Here is a 19,482-nt window from a genome sequence, read left to right as displayed (position 1 = left end):
GGAATATCTGACCCCTAAAGTACAGTTTTGACCCAAAGAAGATATAAAAGTTTGAAAAGTTTTGGCTATGAAATATCAATAGAAAAAGTTAATATTTCCATAAGAAATATGAAAAAATCTTAAGATACCTCCCATAAAAGTAAATTAACATAACATTTTATGAATTTTACTGCTGATTTACATTAGAAATTTCAATGTTTTTAATGTAATGAAGCCTACAACTATTCAACCATAATTATCACATACTAGTCCAGTAAATTTGCATACTGGAGTATGGTTATTACTGGTAAGTTAGATAAGAAATGTCAAAGCACTAACTCGAAGTATTCATTTAACATGAGAAAATTACTTAACATTTATATTCATGGCCTTTGTATAGATTTGGGATATAAAAATAAATTACATAATTCCTAATTTTGGTATGTTCACATCTAAGGAGCTAGTGGATTAAAATGCTCACTCTGGAGATGCATTTCTCTCTATTAATATTTATCACACTGCTTCTAATAAGTATTCAGATTTGAACTTTATAAATTTAGATCATTGTCATTTTTACCAAGGAGACAGCTCTTGCAGTCTTTCTTATTCTGGGAATCTTTAGTTTCTTGCAATTTTTTCTTTTTGGTTTGCCAATTTTTGAGAGAATAATTTTTACTTCAAAAAAAATTTTAAGGGTAATCTCATTTTCTTTATTTTGTGTCTTTGTCTAGCACCAGAGGCAAGAGATTCTATTTCAAGTTAAAAATTTTAAATGTCATAACTATTATATCAAATTGTTTGAATGGAATACAAATTTAAGTATGCAATATGTTTATTCCAAAGAAAGCAACTTACCATAGTCAGAAAGAGTGCAGGCATGAGCAAATGACAGTAGCATATCCAGCATTGACACAGTGTCAGATAGTTTATATAAGCAATGAATATGTTCATAAATCTCACTAAGCAGTTTGCACACTATCCTGAAAACACATGTTTGGTAAGACATGTAATAATGTTTTGTCAAGAGGGATATACATTGTAAGTGTAAAATAATATTAAATTCACTGCCTGAAGTAAAATAATATTCACACCTGAGTTATACACTATAGATAAAGCCTATTGTTCAACTGTCTCATTTTAGAGATGAGGAAATTGAAGTTTTTGCTCAAGATCACAGCTACTTAGTGGCAAAGAATCTATCTTCTGGTGTATTAACATCACATTTTTGAAATAACTGCTTTTATATGATATTAATAAAATAAGTTTTTATTATTAAAATAATTGATGTAGGTCAAATCAAGCACTCATACTTGGAAAGATCCCATTTGCTAATCACTTTATGAATTTGCAAATGTTAAGTTCAACACAAAAGTTATATGCATTTTCTCTCTCACCCATTTTTTCTTTCTCTTTCGCACTTGTTCTCTCACTCACACGCATGCACACAGACACGATATCTGAATAATATAATTATTTAAGTTTTTATAAGGCAGAGTTATACTGTGATACAGTGCAAAAAGTTTTTCTCTTGTAAAGATAAATATGTACCCAAAACTTACTATATATTAAAATGTTTGTGGTACATGCTTTGAAATTGTCTTGAAAGCCCAACTTTTCTCTTTATTACCTCAGCCTAATAAGTGTTCTAAATCTTCTACTTCTTTCTGGCTATATTGCTATTTCATGGCCAGCAAAAGAACTGACACTATTGTGATATTGCTATTCAATTATTACTATCAAGGTATAAGAAGCTGAGGAATTACAGACCATAGAAAAAGAATAAACTGAATGAAGCCCAGGTAAGCCCATGATGTGCCAAATTCTACATCATGGTAGAATGCATATTACAGAAATATCAATTATAATAGTATTTGTTTGCAATTAGATCTTCCCCGAAGCTTCTGTGAGGCTCAGTGATTCTAATCACAAAGATAGACTTCCTTTGCTAACGTACTTCATTCTACAATTGTCTGTAATTAGATAACAATTAAATTAATACAATTGTAACAGTTTCTCAAATTAAACCAATTTAATTCAATATTCAAATATTTCAAATGCTCTTACATATAAGTCATGTGATAGATTTCTCTCAAAGATTCTTGGCATCTTTCATTCATTTTAATTAAATCTGCTGATGTAAAGCTATAAGAATTTTTCACTTTAGAAATCTGCTGGGAGATTAAAAAACAAATGTCAAGATAAGTGCACACTATTGTGAAATATAACATAAGAGTTTAAAGAACAGACACATGGGTATTTAAGTTAATCATTTTAATCTTTGAGATATGGCATCACAAAGAAAGTTCTAAATAACATTTGTGAAACATAAAAGGAAGATCACTTCAAAGGATAAAGCCAAATTTTTTTAACCCATACATTCATTTTTTTAAAGCAGGATATTTTGACCTAGTTCATCTGGGATGACTATTCTGATAGGTCTTAAAATGTTAAAAACACTACATCTTATTACCAAGTAACATGCATGATGGACATCAGAGATCCTCACTCCATCTCTGACCCCTGTTGCAGCTCTTGTCCTATATCTGAACCTCAACTCAAATCTCTCATCTTACTCAAACTCTAAAAGCCTGAAAGCTAAATGGTTTGTTCTTATCAAAAAGTACCCCCAGGAAGCAGACAGAACAAAGATTAGAGTGGGTTAGACTTTCCCAAACTGGTATATTGTAAAGGAGCTATATAGGAAAAAATATTCCTGTGGTACAAAGGTTTGGAAATACTAGATTTTTTTTTAAAGTTAAGTAGATTTCTTTACTTCAGGACTTTTTAAACCTTTAACGGGCAAATGGTGTGGTATTTTCCTAATTTCTATTTTCATAAACAGCTTTTGGATGTTCTTTCTTCATTTTCCTTTTTTTCTTACACCAAGCTCCCAGAACTATGGAAAACACTGAGTTTGATATTTCTGCAAAAGTTTATAAATCACTCTTAGATTAGTATATTAGTTAGGTGGGTGGGTAGGAATAGGAGAAGATATCGAACATTCAGAAATTTGGCTTGTAAAACTCAAGAAGTCCCCAAAATACGTAGATGTAATTCTATAAAATCAGCAACAATAATTTCCTAACCACTCTAAAATGAACCTTAATAAATTCTGAAGGAAGTTGATCACTAGGTAGGGCTAAACAATCTGTAGTCATCTGGATGAAAAATCCTCGAGCAGAGCTAAAACTTGTCCTTAAAGGAAGACTATATTTTTCTCCAAGTTGTGATATCATTCCTGGTGACCAGAAACAAGAAAAACAAAAACAAAACAAAATAAATAAATTTTAATGAGAAAATCACTCTGTTTTAAAGTCATATGGTTTTTAAATTCTTATTGGTTTATACATAAATAGGAGGTCTTGTTGCTCTTTCAAACTCTAATAATTTTTTTTTTTTGAAACAGGATCTCACTGTGTCGCCCAGCCTGAGCACAGTGGCACAATCATAACTTATTGCAATCTCAACCTCCTGGGCTCAAATGATCCTCCTACCTCAACCTCCTGAGTAGCTAGGATGACAGGCATACATCACCATGCCTGGCAAATTTTTTCAGTTTTTGTAGAGACAACATTTTGTCTCTACAAAAGACTAACTATATTGCCAAGGCTAGTCTCAAACTCCTGGACTCAAGCTATCAGCCCTCCTTGGCTTCCCAAAGTGCTGGGATTACAGGCTTGAGCTACTACACCTGGCAATGGAAGGTTTTCAAAAGGAGTTTAGTATGAAGGCTACCACATATGCTGTTTCCTTAAATGGCACTACATGCTCAACTTATATTTTGGCAACAAAAAATAAATTTAAAATATGTATGGCTAGTCATCAGCAGCAAAAAAGGACAGCATGTCCTGGAAAGGCTGTTTCATCCCTACAAAACAGAAAAACATTAACAAATAAATAAACTACCTGCTATGTCATCTACAATCTCTGTGTATGTTCTTCTTGCTATGTCAAGAAATTCATTTATGTTAGACCTCACTGCATAGCACTTCTGAGTCCTCATGTTCAGGCATCCTTTCATGTATCTTGCATCATCATTAATTACTGTTTTAATCTTTTCAAGTATGATTCCAAACCTAATATTAAGGCCAAAAGAAGAACATTACAGACAATAAGTCAAAGAGTTATTTTAATTTATAATTTGAATCACAGTTGATGATAGCAAATTTTTGTTGAAAGTTATTTTGTAATAACTAATTAAGCAACAAATATTTAAATTTGCTTAAGTTAGAGCTGTGACTATTTCATATTTAAACTGTTTCATCAGTCAGGACTAGTCTAAAACAGCATCAGGACCCCAAGAACAATTCTACGTCTGCTAATAGAGCTCACAAATTACATATACTGATGTGCCTGTGGGTACAAAATATATCTCTAAAGAACTGTTATAAAAATTCTAGCTTCATGCTCATTCATTCAATAAACATTAACTTACACCATATATCAAGCACTTCGCTAGGTGAAGAGATTCAGAGAAGAATAACATATGATCCCTGCCTTCAGTAGAGGCAACGGTCACTAAACACATATGTAGACAGCGTTAACAGGAACCTCACAATTATCAGTGGTAAAGTGCAGTGATTATGCAAACCAGAAATCTGGTAACATATATTTTCCTCAACTTTTTCTTCATTTCATTCTATATTTTATTTGTAATTAAGCCAGTTTTATTATTAACTTCAATGTGTGACCTCACACAGGGTATATTTCTTCAATTAATAGAAGAATAGTTCTTAGGTATCACAAATCTTTTAAGTTCAGAATCAAGGTCTGGACTAAACCAGTAGTTCTTCAGTCCACAACTACTGCTAATAGTTTAATAGTGTTAAAATTAAATGGCATTTAGATTGTATTCAATATTTATATCTATTATTTTTTGTTACATTAGACCCTTCATGATTTAACAAAATGAAGAAATATATTTTTATTATTTGCAAGTCTTTCCATGGAGAATGGCTTTAAAAAGAAATATTAAAATTGTGCATGGATTTCAAGTTCTCATGCTATTCTAATTGTCCTTTAACACAAATAATCAATGTGTTGTTACCCTATTTATTGTACTGATAACATGAAATGTACAATTAGAATTTTGATGAATAGGTTAAAGATTCTGTTAACCAAAACTCAAGTAATTGTTCCATAGAATACAACTAGAGTATTTAAAATCAGTTATGATCAGGAAGAAGAGAATAATCGTATTTTTAAATAACAGTTGAGTGACAAAGACCTCTTGTCTTCCAAGGAACCATAGTAAGCTCTTAATAAAGGTGTGTTACAGTTCTTCATAGCAATCTAGTAAAGAATAAAATAAAAAAGTTAAGGATAATCAATTATAAGATCATTCAAACATATTATTTTACATTTGTTTAATACTTTATAGTTTACCAAGTGCTTTCTTCATTTCCTCATTTATATCCTCATAAAATATATTTTTAGCTATATAGCTGAGTATAGACAGTATCTTTCCCTTTTTCCAGATAAAGAGTACATGACTAATAAGTGCCATCCACTGCTTATTATAATTTTTATTTTTCTTCCTCCCTACTAATTGTTAACACCCGGCTACTTATAGATATAGGTACTTAAACAACTACTGTTGTACATTTAGAGTACTCTACATATAATTCCAAAATTTAGGTTAGATATACATTAAACCAAAAAAATGCTTTGTATATTCATAAATAGAGTAATTTCTCAATTCTTGTATAGTAAAAATAGGAATTTTATTTTGCTTAATGAAGACTATGAGGGGTCACTAACTAAATAAACAGAAAAGAAGAGGGGAAAGTATATTTAGTTTGACCATTACCTCCGTTTTTAGTTTAATATGAAGCAATGGTAATAACTTTTTTGCTTATGAACAGAAAATAATATGCACAGACAGATAAGTAAAAAATTCACCAAAACTGAAAGAAAAAAATTAAATCTACTATCATTTCAAAGACATTCTAAATATTACAGTATATTTCCTGCCAGTATCTAAAATAAATAATTTTATATCATTGTATGCTCCTTCCCCAACCCCTGACTTAATCCAGGTTGAGTATTTCTTACCCAAAATGCTTAGGATCAGAAGTTTCAGATTCTGGATTTTTTTCAGATTTTGGAATATTTGCATATGTACACAGTGAGATATCTTGGAGATTAAACCTGAGTCTAAACATGAAAATCATTTATGTTTCATGTACACCTTATACACATAGCCTAAGGTAATTTTATACAACGCTTTAAATAACTTTGTGCATAAAATTCTGTGTACATGGAACCACCAGAAAGCAAATGTGTCACTATTTCAGTCACTTATTTGTGATTGTTTGGCATCACTATCATTCCCAACTCTGAATTTATATGCTACCAATAAGCAATCATTTTTTAACATTTATTTACCCATAAGTACTTAACAGTAAAAAAAAAAAAAATGACACACCATTAATACAGTGAAAAAAATGTGTTCAGGGTAACAGCACGGTAGCACCCCCAGAGTACCTGCATTAGCTCTTAAACAACAGCAACAACTAAATTTTCAGTATCCACCTATGATGCTATATTTTGATTAAGAGGTTACAGTAAGCTGTACTTTATTTTTCTGAGTGAAACATCAGAAACAGTTAACGGACCAGGAAGTGGGTATTCTAAGGATATGGAGGCATTTTGCTGGCCAGCTTTTAAAAATGTTTCCTCTAGAGTCATCTGCTTCATTAACAATGGTTTTTGTCATAGAAATTTCTCTTTGATTTTATAACTGACATGATTTCTTGTTCTGTTATGAATGTGTGCTGCTCCATTCTTATATGGTAAAAATAGGAATTTTATTTTGCTTAATAAAAACTGTAGATTTTCAATAAGCCCATCACACATTTTTACCATATCTATAGGCATTTTTTCTGCAGCGTTACAACATCATCTTCATCGTCATTACTGTCATGATCACCTTGAATCAGAACCATTTTTTCTATTTCATCATCTGTTGATTAATGAACAGCTGGAGCCTCATTATTGATGTTAAAAATGTCAATTGGCCTGGCACCGTGGCTCACACCTGTAATCCCACCACTTTGGGGGCCAAGGTGGACAAATTGCTTGAGCTCAGGAGTTCAATATCAGCCTGGTCCACGTGGCAAAACCCCATCTTTACCAAAAATACAAACAACTAGCTGGGCATGGTGGTGCATGCCTGTGGTCCCAGCCACTCAGGAGGCTGAGGTGGGAGGATGGCTTGAGTTTGGGAGGCAAACGTTGCAGTGAGCTGAGATTGCACCACTGCTCTCCAGCCTGGGTGACAGAGTGAGACTCCATCTCAAATAATAAATAAATAAATAAATACAAACTTCAACAGCCACTTCTTCCAGCTTACTGACAGACTCTGGAAGTATACATTTTGCATATTTTGGGAGGTCAGACATAATTTTTTCTCACTTGACATATGGAATCCTACAAAGTCACCACTTTGTTTTATCACCATCATTGAACAGCATCACAGGCCAGAGGTTGTGCCAGGCATGTACAACCATGTCTTTAGTAACTATGTTGCAAGCACTGGCAACAGCATATACGGCATTCTTCATACTAAACTCCTTTTGAAAACCTTCCATCATCAGGTGTGGGGACTCACACCTGTAATCTCAGTGACTCAGCAGGATGAGGCAGGTGGATTGCTTGAGGCCAGGAGTTCAAGACCAGCCTAGGCAACATAGCAAGACCCCTGTCTATAAAAATAATTTTTTAAATTAGCTGGGTATAGTGACATATGCCTGTACTCCCAGCTACTCAGGAAAAGTGGGAGGATTACTTGAACCTAGAATTTCAAGGGTGCAGTGTGCCATGATTGTGCCACTGTACTCCAGCCTGGGCACAGAGCAAGACTGCAACTGTAAAAAAACTTCCACATCTATGCTTCTGTTCACTGCCGCTAGCACGCTGTTCAAGAAAGTGTTTTTAAATTTACAAGAATAAAACAAACAACTTCATTAAAAAGTAAGCAAAGGACATGAACAGACACTTTTCTAAAGACATATATGTGGACAACAAACATATGAAAATAAAGCTCAATATCACTGATCATTAGAGAAATGTGAATCAAAGCCACAATGAGATACCATATCACACCAGTCAGAATGGCTCTTACTAAAAAGTCAAAAAACAACAGATACTGGTGAGCTTGTAGAGAAAGAAGAACATTTATACACTGTTGGTATATGAATGTAAATTAGCTCAACCATTGTGGAAAGCAGTGTGGCAATTCCTCAAAGAACTGAAAAGAGAGACACCATTCGACCCAGCAATCCCATTACTGGGTATATATGCAGAGGAATATAAATAGTTTTACAATAAAGACAAATGCACATGAATGTTCACTGCAGCACTGTTCACAATATAGCAAAGACATGGAATCAACCAAATACCCATGAGTGACAGATTGGATAAAGAAAATGTGGTATATATACATCATGGAATACTATGCAGCTATATATATATATAAAAAAAACACATGTCTTTTGCAGGGACATGGATGGAGTTGGAGGCCATTATCCTTAGCTAATTAACACACGAACGGAAAATCAAATACTGCATGTTTTCACTTAAAAGTGGGAGTTACATGATGAGAACTCATGGACACAAAGATAGGAACAACAGATAATGGCGTTTGCTTGAGGGTGAAGGGTGAGAGGAGGAAGAGGAGCAGAAAAAGTAACTATTGGGTACTAGGCTTAGTACCTTGGTGGTGAAATAATCTGTACAACAAACCCCCAAGACACAAGTTTACCCACATAACAAACATGCACATGTACCCCCAAAACTAAAATAAAAATTAAAAATATTTTAAAAAGTGTTTTTATATTTACTCTTCATTGATCTAAGGATACTCTCATCACAGTCACATGGCTGAATTAATGAAGTCACATTTAGGGGAAACTATATGGCATAAACATTATTTTTGATGAAAATTGAAGCTGGAGGATTAACAGAAGAGTTGTGAAGGAATAACAGGATATTTCAATCATCATCCAATCCGGATTCCTTGCAGTGAGCATGAGCTGCTGATGTAAAATGTTTGTGAGACCAATTGGAAAAAAAAAAAAAAATGTCCCTGGTGATTCAGGCCTCTTTGTTAGCGTAATAATGAACGGGTAAGAAATTCACTCCTTGAAAACTGAGGACACAAGGTTTTATCTATGACAGCACATTTACACTTACGTGCGCCTGCTGCACTAGCACAGCCCAGAATAGTTGTTTTCTGTCTTTGGTATCCTTAATTCCCACAGGGGCTGCTTAATTACCTATAGTCAGTGTCTTTCTGAGGCAATAATGCCAAAACAATGATGTTTAATCAGCGTTATCAATTTGTTCTGGCATCAGATTTTCATCAGCAATGACCTTGGCAAACTCATCAATGAATTTCTCCAATGCTTCATGATCAGCAGATGCTCAATTACTATAAATCTTAAAAAAATTAATGTCATTTTCTTCTTAAATTTCTGCAACCAGCCTGTTAAATATTGACAGTTCCTTTCAATTTTCATTTCATTGTGATACATCTTCACTTGTTTCATGATCAGTATACCATTAAGTGACATGTGTTCACTGCGAGGCAGATGGATCCATTCTTTCTTTCTTTTTTTTTAAAATGTTATGCAGTGTTTTTCTACTTTTCATTAGCTTCTATTCATCACTTTCAGCATATAATTCAGTTTATCCATTTGTTTCTTTAGGTCATATCTGGCAGTCATTCTAACAGCATACACTTCTTTACGACCTTTCACACTTATACCATTATCCGGTTTCTCCAACAGCTTGACTTTCTGTGTTATATATAAATGTTTAAGTGATTCCTCTTTTTCTTATCACTGTTACTGCAGGCCTTTATGACATTTTCTTTGTTTTGTTTTATGTTTTTGTTATCTTAACCACTAGACCAAGCAGGCAATAAGCAAAAAACAGTAATGCACATCAGTCTTGGCCCTATATGGGACATCATGGAAACTTGCCATTGGCACATCTGACCTGCCACTGTGTCACTGTATTACCCTTTGTGGGCATGTTTGCATAGAATAATCTGGGAGTGCACAGAAAAGATATATTACAGATGAAGGGAACTGGGAGGGTCTTTTTTCCCTTGAGGATGCTGAATAAACTGTGTTAAGTACCTGCATTTTGCCTGCAACCCATTATGTAAGATGAAGATGTAAAATTTTCCACTTGTGACATCACATTGTTACTCAAAATGTTTCTGAATCTGGAGCATTTAAAATTTTTAACTTTTGGGTTAGGGATGCTCAACTTACACTATAGCATACATATAAAAAACTATTCAAGGCAAAAATGTTTAATAATTCATAATATTCTAGTCTATGGAAAGAAAATAGTCTCTTCCTGTAATTATTGCAGTTCTACTCTACTACAATTTCTCACTGACATAAATAAATAATACTGTAATGACCATTGTTGGACATAAATACTGGCCAACATTTCTGAAAAGTTCTTTCAGACAAATCTCTAGAAGTAGTATTACAGGATCAAAAGATATATGTCGTAAACATTTCCAGTACAATTTCCTGTAAAGTACGTAAAATTGGAATTTTTATCAGCTGTTTAATTAAAGTTGTCTATCTCATAGATCTCTAATTAGAAATGAGTTACATCCATTAAGATAAATGAAAATGTCTGCTTCTTTGACAGATAAGAACAATGGTTTTAACTGGTATTGCTTTGATTAATAATGAGGTTAACATTTTTGGTACTATTTATGAATCACTTTGATTTCCTTCTTTGGGTCATTTTCCATATTTCCATTGGCTTTTCAATATTTTCCTATGAAATTACATGAGTTTTATGATGACAGAAATCAGTATTTTGTCTGTCTGATATGGTTAGGCTTTGTCTCCCCACCCAAATCTCATCATAAATTATAATTCCTATAATTCCCACAATCCCCACTTTTCCAGGGAGAGACCAGGTGTAGGTAATTGAATCATGTGGGCAGTTTCCCTCATGCTATTCTCATGATGGTGAGTGAGTTCTCACAAGATCTGATTGTTTTATAAACGTAGGGTAGTTCCTCCTGCATTCCCTCTCTTTCTTGCTGCCTTGTAACAAAGTTTCCTTGTTTCCCCTTCTCCTTTTGCCGTGATTGTACCTTTCCTGAAGCTTACCCAGCCATACTGAACTGTGAGTCAATTAAATCTCTTTCCTTTATGAATTGCCCAGTCTTGGGTAGTTCTTTATAGCAGTATGAAAACAGACTAATACACTGTCATTTGTTATAAATTTTTCCTATCTTTGCCTTTTACTTTGCTTTTGACATACCAAAGTTTAACATTTGTGTTTCATGAAATCTCTCAATATTTTTCTGGTGATTTATTCCATTTATTTCATTACAAGAAAGGTGATAACATTTCTGAAGTCTTTTGCCACATTACTTTAACTATATATATATTTGTATTAGTCCATTCTCATGCTGCTAAGAAAGACATACCCAAGACTGGGTAATTTATAAAGGAAAAAGGTTTAATTGACTCACAATACCACATGACTGGGGAGGCCTTACAGTTAAGGCAGAAGGTGAATGTGGAGCAAAGTCATGTCTTACATGGCAGCAGGCAAGAAGAACATGTGCAGAGGAGCTCCCCATTTAAACAACCATCAGATCATATGAGACTTATTCACTACCAGGAGAACAGGGTGGGGGAAACTGCCCTATGATTCAATGATCTCCACCTGGCCCTGCCCTTGACATGTGGGTATTATTACAACTCAAGGCGAAATTTGGGTGGGGACACAGCCAAATCATATCATTCTGCCCCTGGCCCCTGCCAAATCTCATGTCTTCACATTTCAAAACCAATCATTCCTTCCAAAGAGTCTCCCAAAGTCTTAACTCATTTTGGCATTAACTCAAAAGTCTACAGTCCAAAGTCTCATCTGAGACAAGGCAAGTCACTTCTGCCTATGAGCCTGTAAAACTGAAAAGCAAGTTAGTTACTTCCTAAATACAACTGGGGTATAGGCATTGCGTAAATATACCCATTCCAAATAGGAGAAAAAGGCCAAAATGAAGGGGCTACAGGCCCCATACAAGTCCAAAACCCAGCGGGACAGTCAAACCTTAAAGCTCCAAAATGATCTCCTTTGACTCCATATCTCACATACAAGTCACACTGATGCAAGAAGTGGACTCCCACAGCCTTGAGCAGCTCCGCCCTTGTGCCTTTGCAGGGTACAGCCCCGTGAACCCTACAGTTGCTTTTAAGGCTGGTGTTGAGTGTCTGTGGCTTTTCCAGGTGCATGGTGCAATCTGTCGGTGGATCTACCATTCTGGAGTCTGGAGGACAGTGGCCCTCTTCTCACAGATCCACTAGGCAATGCCCAAGTAGGGACTCTGTGTGTGGACTTTTACCCCACATTTTCCTTCTGTGCTGTCCTGACAGAGGCTCTCCATGAGGGTCCCGTCCCTGAAGCAAACTTCTGCCTGGACATCTAGGCGTTTCCATACATCCTCTGAAATCTAGGTGGAGGTTCCCAAACCTCAATTCTTGACTTCTGTACACCTGCAGGCTCAACACCACATGGAGGCTGCCAAGGCTTGAGGCTTGCATTCTCTGAAGCCATGGCCCACGCTGTATGTTGGCCACTTTTAGCCATAGCTGGAGCAACTGGGATGCAGAGCACCAAGTCCCTAGGCTGCACAGAGCAAGGGGGCCCAGAAAAACATTTTTTCTTCCTAGGCCTCTGGACCTGTAATGGAAGGGGCTGCCACAAAGGTCTCTGACATGACCTAGAGACATTTTCCCCACTGTCTTGGTGATTATTAACTTTTGCCTCCTTGTTACTTATGCGAATTTCTTCAGCTGGTTTGAACTTCTCCCCAGAAAATGGGATTTTCTTTTCTATTGTATCCTCAGGCTGCAAATTTTCCAAACTTTTAAGCACTGCTTCCTCCTGAATGCTTCACTGCTTAGGAATTTCTTCTCCCCAGATACCCTCTCTCTCAAGTCTCCAGGGCAGGGGAAAATGCTGCCAGTCTCTTTGCATAGCAAGAGTGATCTTTATTCCAGTTCCCAAAAAGTTCCTCATCTCCATCTGAGACCACCTCAGCCTGGACCTTGTTGTCCCTCTCACTATCAGCATTTTGGTCAAAGCCATTCAACAAGTCTCTAGGAAGTTTCAAACTTTCCTACAACTTTCTGTCCTCTGAGCCCTCCAAACTGTTCCAGTCTCTGCCTGTTACCCAATTCCAAAGTTACTTTCATATTTTCAGGTACCTTTACAGCAGCACCCCACTCTACTGGTAAAATTTACTATATCAGTCTGTTCTCAGCTGCTAATAAAGACATACACACGACTGGGTAATTTATAAAGGAAAAAGGTTTAATTGACTCACAGTTCCACATGGCTGGGGAGGCCTCACAATCATGGCAGAAAGCAAATGAGGAGCAAAGTTACATCTTACCTGGCAGTAGGCAAGAACATGTGCAGGGCAACTCTGCTTTATAAAATCATCAGAACTTGTGAAACTTATTCACTACCAAAAGAACAGTATGGGAGAAACCACCCCCATGATTCAATCATCTCCACCAGGCCCTGCCCTTAAAATGTGGGGATTCTTACAATTTAAGGTGAGATTTGGGTGGAGACAGAGCCAAACTATATTAATATTTATTAGAATAATTTCTATAATAAAATTATTCCATATTTTTCATTATTTCTCTTTCAAAATCAGTTCCCTTTATCACTTTAATAAAAACAAGTTTTACACAGTGTAGTATTTAAAAGTTAATGAGAAAATAATCATCTTGTAACCATCAGGGTAATAATTACTTCAGGTAAGAGTCATCAGTTTATTCTACAATCAATTAGTGGAAGTTTGATGAGGATGGGGTTATTTACACATTCTCAATATAACTCTCCATAGATTAACAACTTATTAATCACAAAAGAAAATCTGACTTTATGGTGAAGAAATTGATCAGTTAATATCACCAAGAATGAGGAAATGGCATTATGTGCCTCTTGATGTGATGTACTAAAAAGGATATATCATAGGGTATTAACGCCAAATATGCATAGATGAATTTAATCAGGAGAAAGCAATCACATAAATTGAGGAAATGAAATTCTATTTAAAAAATTGACCCTTATGCTTCAAAATGTCAGTATCATGAACAAAGGCTGAGAAAGTTTTCCACTTCAAGAGAGTTTTAAAAAACATGGCATTAAATATAAGATATGATCCTGAATTGGACCCTATATCAGGAAAAAATGCTATAAAGAACATTATTAGAACAATTTTAAAAATTTGAATATAGTATACATACTATAAAATAGTATTGCATCATATTAATTATTCTGAATTTGATAATAATATTATGATTATATAAGAGAATATCTTTTTTTTAGGAGACTTTAGTCTCCTAAGTACTTACTACTTTAGTACTTAGGTACTGCAGTTTATTCTCAAATGGTTCAGTAAGTGTAATAAGGCTAATAATGTGTATGTGTGTGTAAAGTATGTACAAGGAGAAAAAGTATGGGGAATTCGCCATGTTATTCTTGCAATTTTCCCTGAGTTTGAAATTTTTTCTGAACAAAAAGTTAAAAAATAATGCTGGACATGTTTTGTATGATAAACACACATATAAATTACCTTTAAAGGATCCACAAGTTCCAAGGTATGTTTCAAGTATATTAAATTTGTTATCTTTGATTCAGCAGCATTGACCTGTTAAGATAAAAACCCAAATTTGGATGGACACCATAAGTATTTAATAGAATAATGGGTTTTCCTCTTGAACATTCTTACTCTTTGCATATTCCATATATTTTTATATATCAGCCTAGCCACAATGCAAACCTAAAGAATGATAAAAAATTATTGACCCACCATAATTAACCTAGTGCACTATTTTCCCAAAAGTCTGAAAATGAGAAGAGTTCATCTCATTGTATCCAATTTTCATTTCTATTTCAATTTCTTGGGTTCAATTTAAACTGAATAGCAAAAGGAGATGCAGTCCAATCTTGAGCAGCACCAAGAGAGTAATATTAACTGAAAAAGGCACAAAGAGTATTTGTAGATAGATGATATTTTAAAAGGCTGAATCCAAACCTCCCAGATAGTTATAGAACAACATGGATTTCCCTCATTGGTTCCTGTTTATTCAAGTAAAACTATTTTCATAATTCCGCTAGGAATTATAGTTTGCCAAAATAAAGCTACATCGACATTCCAAATTTTATTAATAAATTTTATATAAATTAAATTGCACTCTAGAGTTGAGCAGTGTTACCAAACCTGGAGGAATGAGGAATGATCCTGTGCCTGGACTAACTTACTAATACTGACAGATGAAGTAGAGTTTTAGGATACTACAATTATGACATAATGTACTTGATATGAAGATGTTTCTTTTTTCTTTCTTTCTTTTTTTTAATAGAGACGGGGTTTCACCATGTTGGCTAGGCTGGTCTCGAACTCCTGACCTCAGGTGATCCACCCATCTTGGCCTCCCAAAGTTCTGGGATTACAAGCATGAGCCACCACGCCTAGCCAGATGTTTCTTTTTGAGGTACCCTGGTCTATAGCCCCACTGCACAATACCAGGACTGTTCTGTGACCATATGTATCAATTTAGAAAAAATGCCATAATAAATGTTGCTAGCCCCAAATGGGTTATGTCATATTCTCTTATAGTCTCTCTGAAACTAATTGGGAGATTAAAAATAAATAAAATTTGCTAAACAGAAAACAACTATCATCACTATCACTAAAGGAGAATAATTCATGCTAGGAGTAATGGCTCATGTCTGTAATCCCAGCATTTTGGGAGTCTGAGGTAGGAGGATCACTTGAATTCAAGAGTTTGAGACCAGCCTGGGCAACAAGGCAAAACTCTGCCTCTACAAAAAGAGAAATTTAGAAATTAGCTGGGTGTGGTGGCACATGCCTGTGGTCCAGCTACACAAAGGGTGAGGTGGGAGGACCACCTGAGCCAGGGGTTGAGCCTGCAGTAAGCAGTGATCACACCACTGCACTCCAGCCTGGGTGACGAAGTGAAACCCTGTCTCAAAAAAGGGCAGGGGGATAATTCCAAAAATAGCTAACACACCATTGAAGAAGAACAAGGCGGAAAGACTAACTGTAATGAATGTCAACTTCTAATAAAATTACAGTAATTAAGAAATGATGGTATTGACATAAAAACAGAGTCCAATGGAACAGAATAATGAGTCTAGAAACAGAGCTAAGCATATATATGGGCACTCGATTTATGGCAAAGGTTGACTGCAGAACAGTGGGGAAAGGAGAGTCTTTTCCATAAACTGTACCAGTAGAATTATGAATTAATATGGGAAAAAAAGAAACATGGCCCTTCCCTCAACCTACACACAAAAATTAATTCCAGATGGATTGTAGAACTAAGCATAAAAGGTAAAACAATAAAATATCTGGAATTAATAAAGAAGAATATCTTCATGGCCTTGAGTGTTCTAATTAACTTTTATAGATTTTGTAATTGACGATTTGGCATCCATTAATCACATGATGAAACTAATAGCTAAAGTTGTTTACATCTCCCTTGCAGTCTGGCTTTTGCAGGCATGTGAAAATCATATTACGAAACCCCCAGTCACAAACTTCAACATCTGTATTTTACTTCCTGCCCAATAGGCAACTTCCCTACCTAGCAACTTCCTGGTACTGTGGTAATAAGGGGTTTTGCCCATGTTTCTCCTTGCTCCTTCTGCCTCTCGACCAACCCTAGTCCCCAGGTGGTCCTGCCTGACATGCCCTCTCCTCTTGGGAACTTTAAGTAATAAACAATGGCATTAGTATCTCCATGTTATCATTCAATCACCTTCATAGATCAAAATTCCATGGGTACAATCAAGATATTAGAGTAGGTAAAGACTTCTTATGCAGGACATAGCAAACACTAACTATGAAGGGAAAAAAATTGATAAACTAGATCCATTTAAATTACAAATTTCTATTTATCAAAAGATATTACTAAGTCAAGAGAGGTTCTCCAAAAGTCAACTCTGAGAAACTAGAATTTGAGAGCAAATAATTTATTTTAAAAAATAATTCCAGCAAAAACAGGCAAGTGAGTGGGGAAGGAAGACAGAGAAGGAAAGAATACCAATACAGGTTACCAATTTGTCTCCATCTCTCAGATGGAGACATCTGAGAGATGGCATAGAGTAAGTTTCAGAAGCTATCTCCAGAGGTAAGGAAAATGGGGTATTTATTCATCAACTCCTATTCAGTGTTGGTTAAGAGCTGCTGCCAGGGCATCAATTCCCTAATACCCTCCAGCCTCTCTTATGGCCAGAGAATGTCTTCAGAAAGCAGAGTCTCAGCTGCTTCAAGCAAGAAGTCTTCCTGCACAAAAGTTAATACCAAGGCAATGTGGGTAGCATAGCAACAGCATCTATCCACAATACTCAGTGCAAATTAAACTACAAAGTGGGAAGAAATATTTGCAACACACATAACCAAAAAAGGGCTTGTATCTAATATGTGAAAAGAAGCTCTACAAATCACAAAAGCAGATAAACTCAATAGAAAAATGAGTAAGAATCCCAAGCAATATTTTCACAAAAGAAGATATTCAAATGGTCAATATACATATGAAAGGATGCTCAACCTCATTAATAGGAAAATGCAAATTAAAACCACTGTTTATCAAAATGCTATGGCTAAAATTTTAAAACCAGTAATATCTGGTTTGGGGAAGACAAATTGGAGTTCTCATACACTGATGGGAGGATAAATTGATAAATCATTTTGAAAAACATTTTGACATTATCTACCAAAGTTGAATATATGCATACGCCATGACCCAGAAATTCCACTCCTAACTATATACCAAATAAAAACATATGTACAATTACATTAAGAGATGGGTACAAGGTTGCTTAGCAGTATTATTTTTTATTGCAAAGCTGTCAGCAACTCAAAAGTTGAGTTGAAATGGATAAATGGATAATGAAATAGATAAATAATGGCATAATCATATACAGTGGAATATCATATAGCAGTGAAAATAAATGAGCTAAAGCTACCTGAAACAACATGGTTAAATCTCACAAATATAATGTTGATTCAAAGAAGTCAGGCACAAAAAATATGCATTGAATAATTCCTTTATATATACAGTTTTTAATAGATCAGGTCAAACTAAATTATAAAGGAAAGGAAATGATTACTAAAAGTGGTTTCCTTTTGGAGACAGGTAGAAAATAACGGATGGCAAGGAGAAGGGGAATTTTTGAGGTATTGGTGATAACTATTTCTTTACGTGAGTGGTTGTTACATGAATGTTCACTTCGTGATAAATCAATGTAGCACTACATTTTTATTTTGTACAGTTTTCTGTACTGTATATTATTTCTCGTTACTTTAAAAAAGGCTAAAAATAATAATAAACAGGAAGGTAGAAAGAAAAGAGTACTCTTATGGAAGGCAAAAGAAGAAAATGGGAAATGAGTGTGTTCATCTGAGTCAATTTTGCTGCTAGGTCAAGCATGATGAGAGCTGCCATTAACCACTGGATTTAGCAATATGGAAATCATGGGTGGCTTTGAGAAAATGAGCATAATTAAGATACACCAATTACGGATAATCCTTCCAGTGGACTGGTGAGGCGAAGATTTGTTTGGAATGGGTTTGGAGAGAAAATAAGCCTAATTAGATACATCAGTTACAGATAATTCTTCCAAAAAAATATTGCTTTACAGAGAAACAGAAGAAAAGTAGAGGGGGAAGTAAAAACAAGCAAAAAAAGCCATTTTGTATTTTTTTAATGAAGTGATAACAGCATGTTTGAATTTCTCTTTGACTTAAGCATCTTGTGCCTTCTGTCGGCATCTAAGAAACTATGGCAGGCCAACTAGTTAGTTTGCAAGTAGGGTAGAATCTCAGATCCCTTGCAGTTCTAGCTAATACTATGCTGTAATTGCTTATTTTATTTTTACCCAAATATAACATCAGAGTATAAATTTTTCTGGATCAGAGCTGTAATTCTTACTGTATTTTAGCACTTATAACAATACTTACTAAAATGAATCATAGAATAAATCAAAGGAGTCATATACTTCAGATTATATATGGCAGTCTGAAATCATTTGAAAAAAAATTACTCAAAAAGATGTAAAAAACTCAGATAAAAATTAGAAAAATATGTTTAATATAAATTTTTCAAGTGTTGGGGAAAGTATTTTAAGCATTTATAGTGGGAAACACAAATATTCTTAATGCAATACATTAAGTGCTATGGTTATAGATACTGTATAGAAAGAAAATTGTGTTAAGATAAGAAATTTAAGCTTTATTTTTAGTCAACATTTATGATCAGAAACATGCATTTTCTAGAATTCAATATTCTTAAAAAAAAAGAATAGGAACTTAGGCAAACAATTTCTTTCTGAAAATTTTCTGAGAGCATTTAGTTCATTCACAAGTTTTTTTTTTTTTTTTTTTTTTTTTTTTTTTTTGAGGCAGAG

General features: G+C 34.8%; 1 protein-coding gene across 1 annotated transcript in view; it reads right to left on the bottom strand.

Moving 5' to 3' along the window:
- Positions 1-19,482, bottom strand: part of MSH4 (mutS homolog 4) — a 127,525-nt gene that overhangs the window by 35,975 nt on the left and 72,068 nt on the right. Inside the window, 6 exon segments of the mRNA XM_033225331.1 lie at positions 835-959; positions 2,044-2,147; positions 3,081-3,217; positions 3,886-4,055; positions 5,207-5,271; positions 14,621-14,695. Coding sequence (XP_033081222.1) covers positions 835-959; positions 2,044-2,147; positions 3,081-3,217; positions 3,886-4,055; positions 5,207-5,271; positions 14,621-14,695 — 676 coding nt within the window.

Source organism: Trachypithecus francoisi, unplaced genomic scaffold (assembly GCF_009764315.1).
Source record: "Trachypithecus francoisi isolate TF-2019V2 unplaced genomic scaffold, Tfra_2.0 Lachesis_group12, whole genome shotgun sequence".
Classification (NCBI taxonomy): Eukaryota; Metazoa; Chordata; class Mammalia; order Primates; family Cercopithecidae; genus Trachypithecus; species Trachypithecus francoisi.
This window is presented reverse-complemented; position numbering and strand designations above follow the sequence as displayed.